This window comes from Neopsephotus bourkii, unplaced genomic scaffold (genome assembly GCF_033783945.1).
Source record: "Neopsephotus bourkii isolate Nb327-2 ecotype Australia unplaced genomic scaffold, CSIRO-AGI_Nbou_v1 NB_1594, whole genome shotgun sequence".
Lineage (NCBI taxonomy): Eukaryota > Metazoa > Chordata > Aves > Psittaciformes > Psittacidae > Neopsephotus > Neopsephotus bourkii.
In genome coordinates, this window is record NW_026902070.1 from 230112 (window position 1) to 253462 (window position 23351).

At 39.0% G+C, this 23351-nt stretch overlaps 1 protein-coding gene across 3 annotated transcripts in view; it reads left to right on the forward strand.

The window, feature by feature from the left end:
- Positions 1–23351, forward strand: part of SLC38A9 (solute carrier family 38 member 9) — a 44448-nt gene that overhangs the window by 15319 nt on the left and 5778 nt on the right. For 2 of the 3 annotated variants that reach the window (XM_061372084.1, XM_061372082.1), the window contains exons 3-12: positions 421–542; positions 687–750; positions 865–958; positions 1811–1981; positions 4225–4284; positions 6431–6628; positions 8440–8547; positions 11375–11481; positions 17956–18069; positions 19374–19522. In XM_061372084.1, the coding sequence (XP_061228068.1) occupies positions 421–542; positions 687–750; positions 865–958; positions 1811–1981; positions 4225–4284; positions 6431–6628; positions 8440–8547; positions 11375–11481; positions 17956–18069; positions 19374–19522 (1187 nt within the window). The remainder of the gene's footprint in view (positions 1–420; positions 543–686; positions 751–864; positions 959–1810; positions 1982–4224; positions 4285–6430; positions 6629–8439; positions 8548–11374; positions 11482–17955; positions 18070–19373; positions 19523–23351) is intronic. The other variant, XM_061372083.1, reaches the window with a different exon arrangement.

Sequence of the window (23351 nt, forward strand, 5' to 3'; positions counted from 1 at the left end):
AGTGCCTTAACAGTGTCTTGTGTTATCACAAGCCATGACTGACTTCTTGTGCAATGCCTTCACCACCCAGTGAAAACATAAAAACAGCCTTTGTAACAGTGGTTCAGGCTGCCCAGATGTGTGTACTCATTTCTCCTACCTGTAAGTGAATTTAAGCAGTGGTCAGCTGCAGTGATTGAACTAGCAAGAGCTGTACATAGTGTGTTACAGACATTTTGCAGAAGAAAAATATATTTTCCTGCACTCTACTAAAAATTTATCAACTAGGAGGTTTTTGTGGGGAGAAAATTAATCTAGTGCACCTTTTTTTAATGTAATTTCACAGAAAGGTTTTGTGATTTACAACAGTTGGCTTGATGTATTTTGGACAATAGTTACTTTGGTGGTACTAACAAGTCTTTGTTTTTATCCATTTTTTAGATTGCTCCTGATCATGTGCTTCCAGCTCCTGATGAAATCTACGTGTACAGTCCACTAGGAACTGCTTTTAAAGTTGACAGTTGCACAGATGGCTATGGTAAAAACTCCAGTATAGTGACAATGTATGTTAAGCACCTTGCCATGTATTAGCCAGAAAATGTATTGATTGTTCTATAATGTCTGCATAACTATTGTAGCTATAAGGATAGTATGATGTAAGAGTGCTTCTTAAATTATTCACTGTCTTTTTTTTTTTTCCTTCCTAGATTTATGATATGGAACACAATGATGGGTACATCTATATTAAGTATCCCATGGGGAATAAAACAGGTAACACTATGAAAAATGTATGTGTATGAAAATAGTTTTGGCAACACAGCTTGCTGTTCATTTTCTGTAGTGTTGCTGATAGATAAACTAAACTGTGTTTTTCCCTCTTAACAGGCAGGCTTTACTTCTGGAATAATTCTTATCTTACTGATGGGCATTCTGACTCTTTATTGCTGCTACAGAGTTGTGAAATCGCGGAAAATGATACGTAAGAAATACGAAGCCTCATAGTGCAAATATTACCATTAAGTGTGAAATACAGAGATCTGATAGATACTTAGTTTGCCTGTATCTTTACTGTATGTTAGACCTAACCTGCAAATAAAAGCTGTTCCTTTGAATGTCTCTGTATTTTTGTAGTCTGGAACTAAGCTCTGTAAGCTGAATCTCTGTGTTCCCTTATTAGATTATCCTTCAGTTCCTTGGGACCTAAGCAATATAGCCAAACCCAAACTCTTAGTAAGCAAAGTTTCATGTGTTCACTTACTAAGTGTTTGGTGACCTATGGGAATTAAGAGTCTTCTCTTCTTCTCTATAGGCACTGTCCAGTTCTCTACGTGTATTTCTGATTATGTTCCATAGTGGAATATGTGGGCTGTAGCTGTATTCACTGTTTCGTATGCCTGTACACTAATATTTATATGTAATGTGCTTTGGAAGCAATTTGCAGACAATTGCCTCACTGACAGTGGTTCTGCTTAGAATGTACTTCTGTTGTTCGAAACACGTCTTGCATCACTTGTAGTTGGTGCTTTTATGCATAAACTAACCCCTCACTTCCTCAAATAAGGCAGTTAAGACCTCCAGTTCGTGACAGCTCATTTCTGGGCACTGTCGAGGACTAGTTCATGGTCTGATCTACTTTGCCATAACCTCCGCAAAGGGCTTTATCTGCAAATGCATAGCTGCATTTTTACCACCATGTCTTATTCTGGTGCTTCTGGAAGTACTCAGAGCAGTAGTATTCTGAAACAAGAGCACATCCTGTCATGCAGAGTTCTACTGATTCTAATACAACATTTTGTTGAGATATGTTTCTATGTTTTTGTATGTTCTTCAGCTTTATTAGATACCTCAAACTGGGAATTCCCAGATGTTTGCAAGTATTACTTTGGATCCTTTGGTCAGTGGTCAAGCCTCTTATTTTCTATGGTATCGCTTGTTGGAGCCATGGTTGTTTATTGGGTGCTTATGTCCAACTTTCTGTTCAACACAGGAAAGTTTATATACAGTAAGTATACATATTTTGGTTAACATTTACAGCTGTCTTGTGAAAAGATCAAGACTTTGATTTATACTGAAAAATCATTGTCTGTTTTACTTAATCTTGATTTTTCTGTTGCTTTGAGTGAAAAGTCAAGCAAGAATAAGTAGCAGTGTGGGGAGTTAATGAGCAGAGTTATGTATGTTTTCAAAACCAGTTTCTCAGTTTTTCTCTTAAAGTGGTTTTAATGGAAGACAAAGGGTCAGTGATCTGATTTGCATGTCAGTAATGAGGCTTCGTGGTGTAGGTTAAACAACCCAAACCTGGTTGCTTGTTTCCACTTTGTATTTTCACTCCCTCCTTGTTTGCATGGATGTAACCATTTGAGCAGCCATATAACAGGCTAGGCTGTTGGAATGATCCAGATCGATGAAATAAAATCTAGTTTCATTCTAGATTCCAACAAACACAAAGTGCTGCCACACTGAAAATTTTTGCAAGTGTCCCTGAAGGAAGAATGAACTCTAGCACAGTGAAAGAACAGTTCTTAATCTGGCATTGCTATGAAAGAAAACATACTGGTTATTTGCACCCGTGGTACGTGCACAGACACACAAGCCTTTGTGGATACAATCAATTATGTATGTAGGGTTGTGGGAATAAATGATGGAATTGAGAGCTTTGAAAACCTGACTCATAGCGTTGAATAGTACAACTAAGATTTAAGAGTTTCTGTTTTGAAGGTAATTAACAAATCTGAGGCAAATAACAGTGCAGACACTTTACCTTAGCGTTCCCACCATCCCTGAAGGACATAATTTATTGGTTAATGACTGGTGTATTTTGCATCTGACCTAATTCATACATTGTTAAGGCCATTTCATTTTAGACTTTGTTGTTTGGTTGGGTTTTTTGTTTGGGTTTTTGTTTGGGTTTGGGTTTTTTGTTTGTTTGTTTGTTTAAATAAGGTTAGTTCTTTAATCCTGAATTACTCTAAACCGAGTAATTCCAATTCTGTTAAGCAAACACCAGAATTAACAAAACAGTTCTTTTTCTAGGAAAAAAAATCCTGCTTTTCGCTGAGTTTAGCCTGTTAATGTATCACTTATCTATATTTGTTTGGGGCTCTTGTTTAAATTGTTTGCTCTGTGATAAGTAATCATTGAATTCTTGTCCCAACTGTCATTGTGGCTACTTAATTAGTAGGTTATAAAATGGGTAATAGGATGTAGGTTTGACACTGTGGCATTTTCCAGCCACGTGTTCCAAGTTATTCAAAGGAGGGTATGGTGTTTAATTCTGCTGCATTCAGATGACTTTTTAAACAATTTGCACACACAGTTCAGGTGGGAAAAAACTGATCTCTAAGGAAGGATGGTCTAGAAAGTAGCAGTTTGCAAGGAATGCAAGAACTTTAAGCCAAGTATGATTTCCTGTCTTTTTTTTTTTTTTAACATGGTGTCCTGTGCTTCTGTATTTGCTTTATGAAACAGAAATAAATCCACACATGCAAGTGCTAGTCCTAAAACACTTTTTAAGCACAGAGGAAACATAAATTGGCTTTCCATCTATAACTTTAAAGTGCTCTAATTCTGTAAGACCTGTCAGTTCTTACCATGGCTTCATACCATGTACTTTTTTAAGTAGCAACACAAAACACTGGTGAAGTGAGGAGCTGATGAATGGGATTAGTTCAGTCTGCTGATTGTTGTATACACTGAACTGGTATCAGTAAGTATGAAAAACTCAATTGTGATTCAGGTGTCATAAAACATAATGAAGAAACAAAAAACTGTTTTCTTCCCACAGTACGTTTTGCCTTTTTCGTGAGAAGCAAGCTGCTGCTAATTGCATTTCAAAAGTCTGAGGCCTTCTGCCTCAGTTGATTTTATGTGTGCATAATACACCCACATGCAACAGAAGCAAATTTTAGCCAGAAACATACTAACTAAATTTCCAAGCTGAAGGGCATTTTCTGTGTATATATACATAAATATAAGGAAATTGCTATCCAGTATTCTGACTGCAGAAACTTGGAAATACCTGGTGTGGCAGAGCAGTAAAGCAGCATGAGAGTGGGTGTACTGGAAACAAAATACTACTGAAGATGACTGTAGACAGTGAGACTTAAACCAGCTTGGAGTTGGAGGGAGTACAAGCTGATGTATCACACTTTTGATGTACTTTTCCAAAATACTACCTTCCTTAATTTTTATCAAGTCAACAGATAAAAAGTTGGGACATTGATAGTAAGATTTTCTTCTTTTCAGACTTTGTTCATGACATTAATGTAACAGATATTGTTCCTGGCACGAATGGAAGTAATAAAGGTAAGAAGCACTTATTAGTATTGTGTTTCCTGATTTGGGGTGGCGATTTAAAGGCAAAATCATCATGCTTCCATACCTAACCACATTTCAGTTATAAAGTGTATATCATGAGTTCTACCTACCTTTTTCAAACAAAACCAAAAAAGTAATTTTCTGTCTGGGATTTGTACTTCCACAAAGAACTATACACTTGGAAAGCTTAATGATTTCCGGGGCCGGGGTGGGGGGGGTTGGGGGAAAGGAAGGATAAGCCTGGGGAAGGGAGAAGAAAGTAGGAGTAGGAATTTATCTATACCCAAATAAATCTGCCTTAAAACCAGGAATGTGAGATCTCTTAACAGTAGTTGTACAGTGAGGATTAACTTTTGCCCCTAAAATTGAAGGACATCAGATCTGCTTGATGTTTAAAGTCTTAGCTGGGGCATCTTTGCTCCTTACCACCTCTGCAGCAGTATTCTCATTCAAAGAAATGCTGTAAGAACAGCTTTGATGATGCTGAGTGCAAGGATAAACAAGTGCCAGCCCCTACATGAGCATCTTCTTGAGTTTTGCAAAGAGTTTTTGACGTTTGCACAACACAGAGAAGAAGCTGCATTCAAGTGTGGAGATAGGGCTGTTGAGAGTTCTTAAGCAGACAGAATAATGTACAGTGAAGGCAGGAGCAGGGCATTGTCAGCATCTGATCTCTCTGCCTATATGTAGTAACTGAACATGTAGTGCTTTGTAATGTAGCAGAAAATTTTCTCTATCCTGAGCGCTTCTGGAAATGGGGAAGCCTTTCAGTACCAGCCAGGCGGCTGTGTTCACACTGGCTGCAGTCGTGTTTCTGGAGAGCAGCTGTTGAAGTCAGGCAAAGGAGTTGAGAAATAATTCTGAAAACCAGTTGATTTGTATCTGAACTAGTGTTGAATCTTGCTTCCCCTATAGTCCTTACCAGAAGGTGCCAATAGCTGCTGCAGTGCTCTTTCTCATGTGTTTGCTGCTGCTTCTGCTTTTCTGTCCTATTATGCAGCAGGGTTTATAACTTGGAGACAAAATAGACAACTATTCCACAGCATCCTCCAGCAACTAGAAAATTGAAATCAGATGTGTCACAAAGTTAAGGGCTGCCAGATGTTCAGATGACTCTTGGCATGATATTCAGGGCTACGGAGGAGATCAGTAAGAACAAAAGCATTGTTCAAGGTCTGTGACACAATCCACTTACAGGCAATGGAGAGAAAGCAAATAAGAAAACTGGAAGTAAAATTGACAGAACACTTTTCACGCTTTTGCCTTTGTAACAAAAGGGCATACAGCCAGTGTGAGAGGGAGGCTATCAAGTGCTGTGGTGATGCTAAAATTTGAGACATGAGAACAAGAAGACAAGTTTTAACACGTAACTTTGTAAGTGTGTGTTAGAAAGAAATGCTTATATTACCAAAAATAAAATCAGCACATTTTTATCAGGGGATCTTTTTGGTTGGTTGTTTTTGTTCCAGTCGCTTTTTCAGATGCTGCTGTTGATCAGCCGCCATGTGGCAGTATTGTGGGTGCGTATCTTCAATTACTTGTGTTGTATAGCAGTGATGTACTTGCACATGGCATGGCACGAAGGTGATGAGATGTTTTGCTTCAGCATACGAGTTTTAGTCCTTTCAGTTATTCCGGTAGCTTTCTTCTCATCCTTAGTTCATGTGCTGCCAGAGCAATGGATAATAATACAGCTCTTCTGTACACAGATACTCTTGCATTGTGGTTCATACGATCTTACTAAAGTGTGGAGTGACAGATTACAGTGCTAAATATGCAGCCAGGTGCAAAGGTGCATTCCTATGATATGATTCCAGCACATGCATGTAGGCATAGAGACACCTAGCTATACGTATGTGATCCTATGCCACAGCTCAGACAAGCATCTTTGTTGTGCCCTGCTGAAAGAACCGTAGACTTGCCAGCTTAGTGTGAGGTGCCTAGCAGTGAAATCTTAGTGCTCAACTCCTAGTTTAAAAAAAGGGTTAAAGACTGAATTGTCACGTATTGCTTTTGAATGATCCTGTTTCTCATAGGTAAAACACTTTCCAGAAAATATGGAGTTTGGCTGTGAAGACTCTGTGCAAGTAAAACCTTTTTCATCTAGGAATATTTTTCTTTTCCTTTCTTCTAGTCATTTGTCCAAGTGCTGCTAGTGGTCACCTGCCACAGAACAGCAGTGTGATGTTCTCTTCTGGCAATGATACGGGTTTTGAGCTGTTTGAGAAGTGGTGGAACAAATCACAAACAGTACCATTCTACCTGGTTGCTATTCTTCTACCCCTGCTAAATCTAAAGTCTCCATCCTTCTTTGCAAAGTTTAATGTCCTAGGTAGGTAACAAATACTATTAAAGCATTGGTTCATTGTGGTTAAAATGTATAGAAAACAGTGAAAGGTACTCCGGTGAGCAGAATCATAGAACAGAGTCACAGAATCATTTAGGTTAGAAGGTTGGAAAAGGCCCTTAAAATCACCAAGTCCAGCTGTTAACCCAGGACTGCCAACTCCACCACTAAACCGTGTTCCTGTGTGTTGTATCTACACAGTCTTTTAAATACCTCCAGGGATTGTGACTCAAACATGGTGTTCCAATGCTTGATAGCCATTTGGTGAAGCTAAACCTCACCTGGTGCAATTTGAGTTCATTTCCTCTTACCCTAGGAGGTAGAGGACAGGGAATTGAAGGTCTACTTTGTCCTCTGTTCCAGTGACAACTAGGGCTTGGATCTACTGTGGCTGGAACCACTAGATGATAATATAGCACAGAAGATGGGTAAGTGATAGTGCTTCTGTGTAAAAAGTAAGGTTTTTAAGTAAACTAGATATAACATTAGGGATAAGAAAATATTTTATCAAGTGAGATCTAGCCATAACTGTATCTGTTTTAGAAAGAGACACATCATGGACAACTAGTTTATTGAGAATCTGAATATTAAGATACAAAATTTGTCATAACTTCAGTAGATTATTATGTAATTCAGAAACTGTTCAAAGTTGCCTTAATTTTGTAAACCTTGAATCTGATAGGACAAGAAAAAAATAAAGGCAATTTTTTGAGATTCTGAAATTATTCTTAATGGAGAACTTTTACTTACTTTTAAACCTATAGAAACTTGAATGATTAGGAAAATAAAGTATATTTTAGCTGTTAAACTGTTCCTAAATTACAGAACCTTTTATCTTCCTAATTCCTTAACTGTGGTCTATGTAATCAATGATAACTTCTTCAGTTTATTTTTTTAACCTTGGAGATAGTGCTAGAATGAATTGATGTCTTATCTGAATCTGTATTGCAAACTGTGAAAGTGCTGTTTCTTTGTCTTCACTTACAGCCTGTTCTCTGGTGACTAACAGTATTACTGGCCAGCAGGTTGCATTGCAGTAGCTTTACTTACTGTTGCACAGTTTCCTTCAATTTTTAGGTAGTTACCATTCTGCCCTTATCTCTTTCAAAAGGCAGAGCCAAAATCCTATGTTGTCCATCCCATACGCAGACACAGCAAGGCATTTATATCCGTCTGTGATCATATTTGTCGTTTTCTACCTATATTGCTAGATACCTCTGACCCAATGAGATGGAATGCAAAGGCAGTCTTAATCAAGGTTATCCAAGGTTATGACAAAGTTTAAATAAATAGGATTCAAATGTCATTACCAGCTTCTAGCTCCCAGTGTAAAGTTCACAACTGCAATAAACGTTCCTATCTCATTGGGCTATTTGGTTCAAAACATCAGTGACTCAATGGACATTGTAGTAACTGCAGTACAGTGGCCAACTTTGTCTCATGTTAAATTAAAATCCTAACGGCTGAAGCTGGCACATACCTGTTAACTGCCTGAAGACCTCCCTGGCTGCCCAGCACCGGGGATTACGAGGTGGTATTTCCACTGTCACTAGTGTAGCATCTGGAAAACATTAAACATGCTGAAAGCTTGCATTGGGTTCAAGTGCATTATTCTTTCTCTCTGACCTATAAAAGATACAAAGAAAAGGAAAATTTAGACATAGCCTGTATTTTTAAGAATGAATATCAACTTGAAGTGTTTGGGCTATAGGTAACTAGTTGGACAGAGCAGGAACAAAACACAGCTAAATACTTTCTGCTTCTCATGATGTTTGTTTGGCTCTGGTCTTTTCCAGGTACAGTTTCAGTTGTCTACTTAGTTCTTCTGGTTACTGTAAAGGCTGCTCATCTGGGAATCCACTTAGAATACAACTGGTTTACAGAGAATGATTTTTTTGTGCCAGGTAAGATAAAATGCATTAATGAAGCATGTATATGATGGGTTTAAGACTTTTTTGAAGTAATTAATTGGTGAATTTCTCACCTTTTGACACCTCTGTGACATAAATAAAATGAGGAAATAATGTCTGACTAGCATGTAGGGCTACATCCTTTACAACAGCCCAAATTGTATGACCAGTTAGCTCCAAGGTGATGTCCCCTGTACTGTTGAATTATTATCACTCCTTCTGTTCTTAGAAACAAAAGTAGTTTGTCTTTCTTTAAAAGTTACTTATTTACTTTAATCAAAATTGAGAGATATGCACCTTCTTATTTTAAAGGTTTGTGCATTTTTAGTGTACCAGTCACAATAAGCACTGTTTTAACAGTTTTATACGTGGGTTCCAAACTATTGTTAGGTCCAATAATGTAGAATTGGAAAAGAAAACAAAGATAACTTAAAACATTCGGATGGGTTTTGAAATACTGTATCAATATAGAAATAAATTAAAAAAAAAAAAAAAAAAAAAAGGAAAGAAACACCAGAGGTTTTGCCTGTTTGTAACAGAATCTGATCTAATTTGTGGAATCCTGTTAATGCAGTGTGGCAACAATTCAGTGAGTAAACTACAGATAACTGAGTAAAGTTACAAATACAAAATTCAACTGGTTTAAGTGTGTTCACGTGACAGTTGCAGTGGTCTTGCATCTGCTTACTCTTTGTTGTCTTCTACCACTCCGGATTGATGCAGCTCTCTAGCAGAACTGAAATTGATCTGGCACAAGCCAAATGAACAGCTTGGCTAGCTTACTCTATGTATGTTTGACAAAGAGGTCTGCTAAAAACCCAGTATTCCCCTTCTATACCCCTCAACCTCTAGCTGTCATCAAATCTGTTTGTTTATTTTTCCATAACTACTAAAGGTCATTCCTTCTCTGCTAAGCATTCATCTCTTTCGGGATCTGAATGCCAAGAAACAAGTGAAAGGCTATTTAAAGCAATTTCTTCAGCTTGGTTATGTCACCAAGAAAAAAAGATTATTGTCCTTTCATGCTGAGTCTTCAAAGCCAGATGGTTTTTGCTGAGTATGACTGTGTGCAAGACCAAAGCAGATGCTTTAAGGGTGGACAGGATTATCTTCATAATTCCCTAAGAATCCTCCTGACTACTGCAGCATTAAGTACAGACTTAAAAGATAGATGTAGGTGGTTGTCAAACAGTGCTCTCTATGCTGTATATTTTCCTGCATCACCAGCCTTTTAGACAGAATTTTTGGACTAATAAACTGCTTTTGTCTCCAGTGTAAAAAACTTTCTTTCAAATCACTAGATTATTATCATCTGTGTTAATGACCTAATTTATTTTGTATGTCAATATTCTGAATGATCTCTGTAAGTAGAAAGAGCTACAGTGTTTTGTCTTCCTCCATTGCAAACTTGGAAATGTGGTTTCAACCTGAACTGCCCCAGCAGACAGTCTTCAAATGCTTGCATGGCCTCAGAGCTATGGATGCTTCCTGAGAACACAGGAGAAAATTTGCCCAAACTAAAGTTAACTAACAAACCAGCATAAACTGGAAGACAGACTATGTCTAATAGATCAGGTTTTAAGTGTCTTGAAGTGAATATTAAGCAGTCCTGTGTAAAGTTTGTTACAGCATGACACATGTGCCCAAAGGTCACTAAGAGGTGGTACACTCAGTGTACTTCGGCAGTGTGACTAGTACAGCTAGGAGATAGACAAACCACATAACTAATGCATATAAATGTGGTTACTAGTGGTTGTTGTAGTGATGGGGGAAATGCAGTGCTGAAAGATTCTGAATCTGTTTTTTTTTTTTTTATTATTGAGATTAAAGTGGCAGGTAAAAAACAAGCCCAAAAGTTGCTTGCACTCATACTTGTTAGGTATTGAAGATACAGTGAATCTGGCCCTAGGGAAGGCATATTCTTTCAACCTGCATGAGCCCTTCATTAATTTCCTGGGGTGTGTTTACCTTGCTGACTTCATAAGAGACAATTGGCTTAAATATGTTTGCATGGAGCTTTCTGTGGTTTGATCTGTAAGGGCTTGTGAGCCTCTGATGAGTGTTTTGCTACTCTGCTGGATGCTTTCCAGAAGCTGAGCTAGCTCAGGGATCTCTAATTGCTGTTAACACTAAAAAGTACATACATCCTTATATAATACCAACAGGGTGCTGCTTTAATGATGTCAAACATCAGTGAATTCCGAGACCCGTTGTGGTGCTTCCAGAAACACAATCTTGTGAACACTGTCCTTGAAGTGTTAAAAAGAGGCAGAGCAATACTGTTCCCATGGAGACAAAAAAAATAAATGCTTTTTCCATGAATAAGACAAGAAGTTGGTCTGCTTTTCTTTGTGCCTTGGTTTGCAAGCAGAACCTCCTAAACATCTACAGACCTCATTTTTCCTCTGGTAGCATAAGTAACTTCTTAACAACAAAAAATGCTCACAGAGTATGATTCCTTCCCCCCATCTCCCTGTTCAGGAACCAAGAGATATGCAGCCTTAATTCCTTCCTAAAAAATGTTTTCCAGTTAAACTGTTAAGAAGCAGAAAAGTTTGTATGTGCAAATCCTAGATTATCCTAATAATCTTCAATGGTTGCAATTTCCTGAAAAATTTTGCTGGAGAGTGTGTTATATAGTGACCAGTTTGTACTTCCTGATTAAATACCTGCTTTGGCTATGGTCGAAGGTGAAAAATATTGTCCCATTTTGACATGGAGCCTCATGCTTCTGCCAGCAGGTTCCACAGCACTGTATCTCCTCTGCATTTTGGCGTTGTTTCAAGTAAGTGAGTTATTAACACATTTTCTTCTCCCTTAGAGTTTAGAATTCAGTTCCCTCAGCTGACAGGGGTTCTGACACTTGCCTTCTTCATCCACAATTGTGTCATCACACTTCTTCAAAATAACAGGAATCAAGAAAACAATGTAAGTAATTTCACAAAACTGTGCTGATTTGTATCTAGATAGCCAGGCGACACTGATCTTTTCCTGTCTGCTTCATCTTGAAATTGGTCCAGGAATTGTGATAGCTTCAGAAAATGTAACTCATTTTTGTGATCTGGTAAGAAACCAGTTATACATACTTTTAGTGGCTACCAGTGAGTAAGAGATGCATTAAAATTTTTTCAGATTAAAGCGTTGAGAAGTGTCTTAGACTTACTAGTGGTCAGGTTGGTATTAAATGGCCAAATTACACACAAGAGGCAGAAGGTTTGACAATATTCTAAGACCCTAGAAAAACTGACCGATTTTAGAATTAAAAATGCTGGGGAACACAGGGCACAAGACAGATTTTAGCAGAGTTCTGAACAACAGTGTTGGGGTCTATATAATGTTTTTAATCAGAGTTGTTTCAGTAGTTTTTTGCTTCAGTAGTCAAGATTCATAGAGAAACCTGATCCTGTTTAGGAAACCTCAGAGTTAAAGCCTGGATTGGGAATCTTTGTGATATGTAGACTTTGGGCTGGTGCTTTGCCCTAGAAAAAATTATGTATTGCTCATCCAGATGGAACTGCATTCTTTCTTAATATCTTCCCATTATAAAATACAAAATGGAGTAAACATGATAGAGTTAGTCATAGAGTACATTTTAACTTTTATTTTGTTTATTTTTTTCTTCCCTACTTTACGGGAATCTTGTCCAGCTTCATTAAAATCTTAGCTGTAAAGGTAACTACAGCAATATGCAAAGATTTAAGAGTATTAACTGTCTGATAAACTGGTGCAGAATCACAGAATGGTTGAGGTTTGAAGGGAACCCCTGGATGTCATCTTGTCCAGCACCTCTACTAAAGCAGGGATTGTACCTTGTTGGCAGCTAGAGCCAGTTTCCAACACGTGATAAAATATACCTGATTTGGTTATTCAGAGGTGAAATGCATATTATGTGCCAATGCAGTGAGATGACCTTTTGTTTTAGTAATCTGCCCAGTTACTTCTTTGTACCTGTGAACCAGGGCTAGCTTGTGAGTGAACACCTCTGCAAAAGAGTTACAAATTCTCCTGCAGAAAAGTGTCTTGGGCTTTATAGTCATTTCTGAATATAGTTTAACTAAAAAGGGGACTAGTGAAGCTCTGGAGAGAGAAAACTAAGTTTTTTCTCAGTTGTCATAAGAATATCTCATGATCTGGAAAAGAACAAGAGTTCTCTCTCTCTTCAGCTATGGCTTTCAAGTTCTATAGGTGTGGTGGCTCCAGCAATCAGCTCTGTATGCAGTGGAGGCTTAATGCTTCCATGCCACCTTCAAGACTTCCTGTGGCATTTCCGCTTCCATTTACATGAGAGTAAGCAATCAACTGCAAATAGCAGCACCTGGAATCTTCTGCAGTTTGCTTTTCCTGTGTTAAGGAGGAAGAAACTGCTGCTTGCATTTGAATCAGCTATTCTGAATGACCTTCCTAGAGCTTAAGCTGAATTTCCAAGTCAGTCCTAGCATCGATCCCAAGCCCTTGACAAGACTCTTGCATTCCAGGAGAGTGTTAAAATTGCAGGGAAAGACCACCATTAAGTATAGCAGGAAAGTTTTTTAATGGTAAAGCAAATCTGTGCGTGCTTCCTCTAGGAGTTTTATTTGGCTAGAGATTACAGCAGCCTTTCACCTAGGTCTGGTACTGCTTTCCAAATGTTAATGAAGCACTGATGCTCTTGAAAAGCTGTTTGTGCTTATTTCACTAAGCTGCTGGACTAAGTGGGAGGTTTACATATGTATAGGGTGTCTTTTTCCTATGTATTTATGTCAGCAAGATACTTTCTTATATCAGTATCTCATGGGGAGTCTAACGGAGACTCCATGTCACTTCCATCAGAGTTCTATGAAAAGACACAGAACATGGCAAGCTGGAAAAGTACTGTTTTGAGCTTGCTGAAACTAGTGGTCATAAGAACAACCCTTTGGGGAGCTGGAAAAAAAGTAAAAGAAACAATAACATTCCTTTTATGGAGTCAGAAATCCAAAACAATAGCAGCTTCCATTCTGGTCACAGGCGTGTATCACTGCCCAAAGCTAAAACACACACAGAGGGGAGGATTCCTTTGGCTGCTATTCCAGTACAGTGGTGTGGGTGTGAGAGGAGCAGTGCACTGGATAAGTCAAATGTCAGCAGCAAGGCCTGAAGAAGCCCTCTGAGCAGGGTTCTTAGTCTGCAGTTCAAAGTTGAGCTCCCTGTTCCCATCTCCCGCTGCTGTCCCCTTATATTTATCAGTTCAAGATTTTGTGCACTGCACAACTGGTTCCAAAAAAATAGCTTGGAAACTGATTGCCTAAGAAACTAACCTAACCATAAAAGGATGATTAGTTGGGTTTTTTGTTTGCTTTTGCATTTGGTTGATTGGTTGTTGTTTAGGGTTTGTTTTTTTTCTGATTCATGTCTGTGATCTGGTTCCCTGAGCAACTGTACAGATGCTACACAAGCCCAGAGTGTGATATAGGGGCATAAATATGCTAGTGCTGTCTTTTAACAGTTGTTTGTGAACTTACCTGGGGGAAAGGCTGGTAGTGGGGAGATGTTTTTTGTCCAGAGGGTAACTGCAGAAGGCATGAAGCTATGAATAGTTCTAATTTTCTGCCATAGTCAAACACTGTTTATTCTCTGTAAAGAGTGAGCTTCCACTGATGCTGCTATACTATTGCTTTCTCTTTCCAGCCAAAATAGTGCACAGCATTATGCATCCTGGTGAAGTACTTTTTTGTCACCTTATTAAATGTTATCACTTGCCCTTGTTGCTTGAACAGGTTAAGTCTGTTTTTGTGATACGGATCAGAGTCCGGTTGAGATATTGCAGAGGGTTGCCATGTTGATCTCTGTTTCGAAAAAGATATCAAAAGGCACTTCTTCTAATGTGCTAATAATTGTTAAGCACCAGTATAGGCCTCTCCATCCAAGAAGCATCTCTACAAACTAGCTTTCACTTTGGTACTGAGAGAAAAATGACCTGTTTTCTCTATGGCGTGCAATAAGGAAAACAAGGCCTGAAAGTTGCCTGTTCTTTTCAGCACCACGTAGGAAATATCTGTAAAGCCACAGAGCTGTCACTGTGTCCGTGTCTAGTCCTGTGCTGCACGTCCATCCTGCGCCTGATTACTAGTCTAGAGTGTGATATCATGTCTCCTACTCTCAAAGTTTTCTTTGTTAGTTATCAGACTCATCCATTTGTTAGGAGGGTGATTTTTGCCTTTGTTCTGCTGCTGCTGCCACCAGCCTCAGCACCCTATTTTCTGTCCTTCCAGAGGCACTTTCAACACTTTGTTCTGTGCATCTTACCAGAAAAGCTCCTGGTCAGCAATAACTGCAGTTAACACGTTCTCCAAGTTTCACCTCAAAATCTGCCTGTTACTTCAAGTGTATTTGACAGCAGCTTGGTAGGTGGCAAGCTGTAATCCTTACGGCCATGACCTGCATGTTATCTTTGATTCTTTCCTTCCACATTTTTTCTACATTTGATTCTTAGATTATAAACTTTAGGTGTGATGACTGCTGTATTCTTTCTGCTTATGCAGTTTCCATCACAGTAATGTTCACTCTGAATATAAACGGATTAATGTGAAGTTTAAAGTAGACAAATACGATTATTCCTCTGTTACTTAAAATTAATCCTTTCATGTCTCTCCATGTGTCCTTTGGTTTTAGCTGGAATTGTGCTGTCTAAAGAGTATTTATAGTCATGGTCTTTAGGGGTGAACCTAGGTGTCCTGAAGAGTAATGAACATTAATCAAAAGATGTTATATACACAAATAACACACTCTTGTACAAAAACAATCACCTTATATGAAGAAGCAGATGTTTGCAAGGGAAGTGATGGAAGTTTGAGAAAAAATAAATTCAGGGATTTGAGTTGTCTCTTTCTTTTCTTGTTGCTTGTGGAAATTAAAATCTGGGTTTTCTTCATATGGTGACAATACCTGAAGAAAAAGATGTATTGTTACATGCTATAAAAATACATTAACAAAATTATCTCAGCACCTAGTTTCAGAACAGATTAAAGCGTACACACTGAAGACCGGTAGGAACATGAACCTGGTTAGTATAATCAGAGGTAATAGCACATTAGCTATCCACTTTTAATCAAGTGTAGTCCAAACGAAGTAGTAAGAATTCAATTTCAGATTGCTGGCCCTCACAGCTGCAAGTACTTGTCACAGCAAAAATAGTTTTACGATAGTACAAATAACAGCTGTGAGTTACAATGCTGTCTTCATGCATGAGGAATACACCTAAAAATACCAAATGCAAGTGAAAACAGATTTTGTCAGATTATGTGCCTAAAGAAGGTCTTGGGTGCATTTTGAGAAATTGTCCAACTCCTGACTTCAGGAGATGAGAGTCCTTGTCACCCTGCAAAACCACCTTACCTTCCTTAGTCTCTGCTTCCTGCATTTAAGTTACTCATAAATCCAGCAAGAAATCTGAATGCTCAGTTTAGTATTCCTAAGCTGAGTTTTTAGGATGGGCACTGGTGCTTTTGAAGAGGTAGCTGTTATACAAAATGCTGTACAGCTTCTCGTATAACTGAGGATAATTCTGAGAGTACTTTAAAGTACACTTTAAAGAAAATGCTATTGCTCAGCCCCTCGTGGAAGTTGCTTGTCCTTACTCAGTGAACAGTGCAAGGAGACTGAAAACCAGAGAAGCATCTTCCAGCTGCATGTATGTGGTCAGCAGGAGGCAGAGGTTGCAGCTGCCAAGGGCGTGAGGGCCACCCTGGGGGGCACGCTAACAGCGCATTGTGTGATTGAAAATACCATTGGCCTTTTGCAGACTGATGGGAAAAAGGCATCAGTCTTCTACCCGAAAAGCAATGGCAAAATGAGCAGGAGATTGCAGTTCCTCACTAAAACAGGCTTCCTTTTGAACTTTTCTTGATCTTGTAATCTAGCATGCTTTTTTTTCCTTGGGTACTGCCTTTCCCTCGGAAGACCCCAGAAAGGTGTAGAGTATGTCAAGGATATAATGTGAAGAAACACTTAGGAAAACATTTACATGTACAGGTGTGAGGAGGCTTTGCCCACGCTCGGTGAGCCAGCTGGAGACCGTGATAATGATCCTGGTCTGGAAGGCATACCGTCCTAATTTGGTACTTTGCCTGAGTTAATAAGACTAGCTTTTCAGTCACAGGAGAATAGGGTCATGTATTGAAGCATTACCAGTAATCCTTTAATAAGCTGATTATCAGCACCAGCTGAACAAATGGTTTGCTGTAAGGTAGTGTTTTGTAGTGTAGAATAAGCTTATACAGTATTTAGTTAGCTAATAATTAGAAACAAATGGTCTCCCACTTCATTTCCAAAAAAAAAAGAGAGCTAATGTAGGAGAATACTAAGTACAGTGCTATGAGGTCATTCTGATGTATGTGTGGATTCTCCAAATTCATAAAGTACTGGAGAAGATTTGCTGCTTATTTTCCAATGCTAAATGGTGCTAAAAACTTTTAGTTATTTTTATGTCGTTGACAATCTTTTTATACACCAGATACTTTATAAATATAGTCAAAATTTTGAGAAGTGAGCACTGAAGTTAATACCTGTATTTAGGTGCATGTAATATAGTTAAATACGGATTTATGATCGTAGCTTCAGGACTCTCTCCTAAAAATCTTTGACGATTATTTAGTGCATTCACCTGAGGTGTTTATAAAAATTTAGTGATAAAGTGAATACGCAATTTTAAATTAAAGTAATAAAATACAGTTGTAAAGCTAAAGGACATACATACCTCTGTGCCCACCTATGCCTTTTTATTTTATTTGTCTTTGTCTTTGTATTTAATGGTGTATAAGTTATGTCTTCCATTTTCACACCATTCTTACAGAAGCCTGGCATACTGTTTTCCAGTTTGGAGCCAGCTTGTGTGCACCATCCTCTTGGGTTTCAAAGCAGCTCCTTAAAAAATGTTTTTTTACATTATACCTGCAGCTGGGTAGGCTGATGTCTTTAATTGCAAGATTTTCGTCCTAACAAGAAATTTAACACATGGCATTGCTGTGCTTTCTGTCTTCGACAGTTGTCTCTGTCTCCCAAGGCTCTTAGTAGGGATTATTAAATGTAGGAAAGTAGAGGGTGTTTCTTGTTTGTTTGATGTAATAACTAGTGTATGCTTGTGCATTCAGCAATAATGTGTTTAATCTATTGGCATATCTGTTTCTTCAAGCCGTTTCTGTATGTAGATAGACAAATAATACTTATCTAGATCCACTTTGCAGTATCCTTTTGCAGCTTTCTGATCTGATCCAGGACCAATTTTGAAGCCCCCATTTAAGTAATAGAAAGAAATAGTAATAAATATTAAACAGTAATAAATACAAAAGTGACAGTAATAAATGTCATAGGAATCTCCTCATGAGTGTTTTATTTTGTCTGTTTTCGTGTCAGTGCTGGCCAAAATAAGATTTTATTTTTCCTCAGGTGAGAGACCTCTCTATTGCATACTTCCTGGTGGGATTAACATACCTGTATGTCGGGGTGATAATTTTTGCTTCTTTTCCTTCACCACCGCTATCCAAAGAATGTATTGAACAGGTGAGATTTTTACTGCAGTATATACTTGTCCTTGATCTTTCAGCAAATATATATTAAAAAAAGAACAGCTACTGCTTTTTGCTTCATGACTCACCCTGGCAGACACATCTGTTCTTGACTCTGATCAGTTGGCTAATGCCTCATGGGCACAAGCAGATGAGTAATACTTGTGTTATCTCATTTATGTTCATGTCTGGTGGCCAGTAGTTCTGTAAAAAAGCAAGCATTTAATAAATACTCTTACAAAAGTGATGAAGAAAGGACCGAAAGGACCAAAGTCACCAAGTGAACAGTTGAAGCTTTAATTTCTTTAGCATCTTTAATCCTGAAAAGTTTGTTCAGTTGTGTGTACAGTGACCAGTCCCACTCATTGGAACTGTCTTTAAGATACTCCAGAAAAAGAAATGTGATGCAAGTACAGACTCATTTAGGTAGAGTCCTCACTGTGGGTATGTTTGGAGCCTAACACTATGGTGAGCCTTGCCAGCAGAGTTCTTCACATAACAGCACCACATGAAACACCCTGTGAAGGCTCTTAAACTCTTTATCTTCTTATATATGGAACTGATTACCACACCCTAAATGACTTCGAAGATAGCAGTTATCAATTGGTGATCCATTTTATTCCATGTCTCTTGCATAATATTTAGCAATGAAACAGCATTTAAAGGCTTCCTCTGACAGTAGGTTAGTTAGAACTGGTACCGCTGTTTAATGATTAAATGATCATTAATCATTAAATGATTTTTTGAACCCTTTGAAATAACTTAATGGGGTGAAATCCACAGGTAAATAATAGATGACAAGATACTTCCTTACCATTTATTTTCGGTAGTTATCCTAAATACTTATGAAGCCATTTGTATATTTCCCTGATACTTAAGTCTTATACTGCTTTTTCAGACATTCTCATTTGTAGTATATGGTCCAGTTTTAATATTAAATAACTTTTTAATATCTAGATATGATATGACAGGTAGTACGAGCATATGAATTCATCTGCCTAAAAAATCATGTGGCCTTTCCACAGCCTTCATTATTTGAGGATGTTCAGAAGTGTAGAAAATATTTCCATCTTTGATGGTAACACAAAAGCTGACATCAGCCCTGCAATATTAAAAAATCAGTTGGCATTTGGTGGCAAGACAATTGTAAAAGAGAGGGGTTTTCATGTAATGGAATTAATTTAGCAGTTGAAGTTACTTAGGTTTTATCTCTTTCTTGCATATAGCTATTAAAAATCAGCAGATATATATAACGTATCAATGTATCATTGATAAGTGTAACATTATTCCTGTGTTTAGAATTTTCTAGATAACTTTCCCAGCGATGACATCATGTCATTTGTTGCAAGGATATTCCTGCTGTTCCAGATGATGACTGTATACCCGCTGTTGGGCTATCTGGCACGAGTTCAGCTGTTAAGACAGTTTTTTGGAAGTGCTTACCCAAGGTAAGAAGTCTACCCCTTGACAGGAGCTTGGCACACTTGGCTTAACTGGCCTTCTGTTGTCAGAAATGTGGCTGAGGTTTAGGGATTTCCTTTGCTGCATTAGGTACATTTCAAAAGCTAATTTCACAATGTTTGCAGAGTCAGGGAGCGAAAAGGCATGCAAAGTAAACTTGCCTGCTGATCAGGACTGCTACAGCTTAGCAGAGCAGAATGCAGAGGGCTTCTTCTGTTTTGGCTCTTCATTTTGTCAGTAATGATAGAGTTTTGTCAAGTTCCTTTGTTTTATGTATCTCTATGGCAAAAATGAAGTTGTACAGGAAAAAGATTTTGTTCAGAAACATTTCATCAAGTAGTCTTTATGCTGTGAAGCACATACACTCTGGTTATTAACGTCTCAGGGTGTAATACGTGTTTTGATTGTGCGTAACTGGTAATTGTCCATCTGTTTTCATACAGAGCTAATAGCTAAGTGAGTTGTTAGCTGTTATCTTGGCTGCTGCTATGCTTATAAAAATAGCTTTTCACATGCTAATTTCAGAGATGAGCCACACCTCTGCATTTGTACACTGCATGAACTCCAGGGAAAGAGCTGATCCAGATTTCAATTTTAGTTTTGTTGTTTTGGGGTTATTTAAATAAAACCTGGGACATTTATATTTGGAGTATTGTCTGAATTTGTCACAACCAATTTGGCATTTATTTCCAAGTTTCTTATTTTATGCTGTGAATTACTGTTGACAAAGGAAAGGAAAAAATATCCCAGGAAGAAATGTGTATTTCCTCTGTGGCATCAGCAGTAGCATACAGGTTTCAGAAAACATTGTTCCAAGTTTCAGGTTTCTTGTGGGTCCTAAAATAGATATAAGAAGGTCTAGAAATTGTATGCCTAAAATTAGGCAGTGAAATAAGTGCCTACTTTTTTTGATGCTAAATTGTATGCAGTCCAGCATTGAAGAGATTTTTAGGAACTGCTACAAGTTACGGTTGGAAACAAGGCCATTGATTTAAGTGCTAAACATGGATTTCACAGCCACTGGGAAATAGCCATGTCCTATATATTACGTGGATGTGCCTCTTCCTATCTCCTCCCTCCAGTTACTCCCTGACCAGAATGGTTTTCATTTCTCTACAGCTTCATACCAGTCTCTTCTCAGGTTAATTCCAGCTTGCTGTTTTAAGCCTTCATCGTATGACGAATGTGATGATGCAAATACTTGCCTGGTTCTTTTGGTTCTTGTCTCCAGGACATCCTGTGGGTAGCATCACTCTTTCTTTTTTTTTTTTTTTGGACTCCTCATAGGGAGGTATTTAAAGTTTCTGAGAAGTCAAAAATGGTTTCTAGGAAGCCACTTAAATCTCTCCAACCTACGGTGACAAGAGAGTACATTCTGGCTGTCTGGCTGTGGCTCCCTCTCTAGTATCCCAGCTATCTTTAATACAGGACAGAAATCATTCAGCTATCCTCTAGGCTCTGGCTTCTCTGCATTGACAACTAGCAAGGTCAGCCCTTAGTTTTCCTATGCAATGGGGACTAACTGGTACAACTCAACACGACACACTTTTCTGTTTTGTTCAATTACATTTGCAGCTTTCCAGCTTGATCTTTTCTAGCCAATACTGCTCAGTTTTTACAGAAAGGTTTTGAGATGGTTTGCTTTGGTTTTGTTTCTGGATTTAACGTCATTAGGATGGACTAGCTCATTTTTACCTGCTGCTGAAATATATAGAGTGATTTGGGTTGGAAAGGACCTTAAAGATCATCCAGTTCCAGCTGCCCTGCCATGGGCAGAGGCACCTTCCACTAGACCAGGTTGCTCTAAGCCCCGTCCAACCTGGCCTTGAACACTGCCAGGGATGGGAGAGCCACGGCTTCCCTGTGGCAGCGCCTCACCACCCTCAAAGTAAAGAATTTCTTCCTAATATCTAATTTCAGTCTCCCCTCTGTCACTTTAAAGCCATTCCCCCTTGTCCTGTCACTACAGGTCCTTGTAAGAAGTCCCTCTCCAGATTACTTGTTGGCCTCTTTAGGCACTGGAAGCTGTGCTATAGCCTCCCCAGGGCCTTCTCCAGGCTGAACAAGCCCAACTTTCTCAGCCTGTCTTCATAGGAGTGGGGTTCCAGCCCTCTGATTATCTTCATGGCCTCCTCTGGACTTGTTCAAGCAGTTCCGTGTCCTTGTTGGAGACCTCAGAGCTGAATGCAAGACTCCACGTGGGGTCTCATGAGACCAGAGTAGAGGGGAGGATCACCTTGTTTGACCTGCTGGTCACGCTCCTTTTGATGCAGCCCAGCACATGGTTGGTTTCTGGGCTGCAAGCAAACACTGAAGCCGGCTCATGTTCATTTTCTCATCGACCAACACCCCCAAGTCCTCCTCAGGACTGCTCTGAATCTCTTCTCTGCCCAACCTGTAGCTCTGCCTGGGATTGCTCCGACCCAGGTGCAGGACCTTGCACTTGGCATGGTTAAACTTCATGAGTCTGGCATCAGCCCACCTCACAAGCGTGTCAAGGTCCCTCTGGATGGCATTCCTTCCCTCCATCGTATCAACCGAACCACACAGCTTGGTGTCATCGGCAAACTTGCTGAGGGCGCACTCAATCCCACTGTCCATGTCAGCGACGAAGATGTTAAACAAGACCGGTCTCAACACCGATCCCTGAGGGACACCGCTCGTTACTGGTCTCCAGCTGGACATTGAGCCATTGACCACAACTCTTTGTGTGTGGCCATCCAGCCAATTCCTCATCCACTGGGTGGTCCATCTATCAAATTAATGTTTCTCCAGTTTAGAGACAAGGATATCATGCGGGGCAGTGTCAAATGATTTGCAGAAGTCCATGTAGACGTCAGCTGCTTTGCCCCTATCCATCAGTAAGCCCCTGTGTAGAAGGCCACCAAATTGATCAGGCATGATTTGCCCTTACTGAAGCCGTTTTGGCTGTCACCAATGATGACCTTATTTTCCATGTGCCTTTAGCATTGTTTCCAGGATCTACTCCATGTTTTTGGCAGGCACAGAGGTGAGACTTATGTCCCTAGTGAGGTACGAGGTTTTGTCAGTAAAAGCTACTTCTCTGTATCTGTGCCTATCTTGAAAACAAATACGTGCATTGACATGCTGGCACGGAAATATTCTGACATCTTCAGCCTTTCTGTGCTTCCTACAGAAGATTCAGAGACAAGAGAAAGCATCCCAATTCCTTCTCTCGTTTTGCAAAATCTATGCTAGTGTACAGACTACAACATAGCAAGTGACGTACTGGGACAAAACCCAAGGAATTGTTCATTCTGTTCTCTCCCTGATTTTGTAAAGGAAAGCCAAAATGCTGTGTATTGGGAAATTATTTTCTAAAGTGAGATATGTTTGCAATGGCATCATTTAATGGGTGACATAGGGCCAAAGGCATGTTGTTTATCTGCTGTTTCTTACATGACTTTAGATCTTGAGTGTACAGAATGTTAATTTTTTTATTATTGTTACTGACTCTAAGCTACAGTGATATTTGTGACAGAGATTCCCTTGATTAATTATGTGCTGCACAAAATGCTTTGCATAGTCATCTGATCAGATTTTAGAGCTTTCTGACATCTTTTTTGTTTTCAGATGTTAAAATAAGCTGATGGACAGAGATCATTTGGCTTTCCTTAAAGCTTGTCCTCCCTTTACTCCATGGTAGCCCAGCAGACCTGCCAGTTCTCCCGCAGATGCATGTCTTCTGATGCAATTAGATTTCTGCTTTTTGCATGGGTCTTTAGTTATCTGCGCTTTGGCTAGCTTCTGTCTTCTTAACTGCTCTAATTCATAGTATTTTTGCCCAGTGTCACT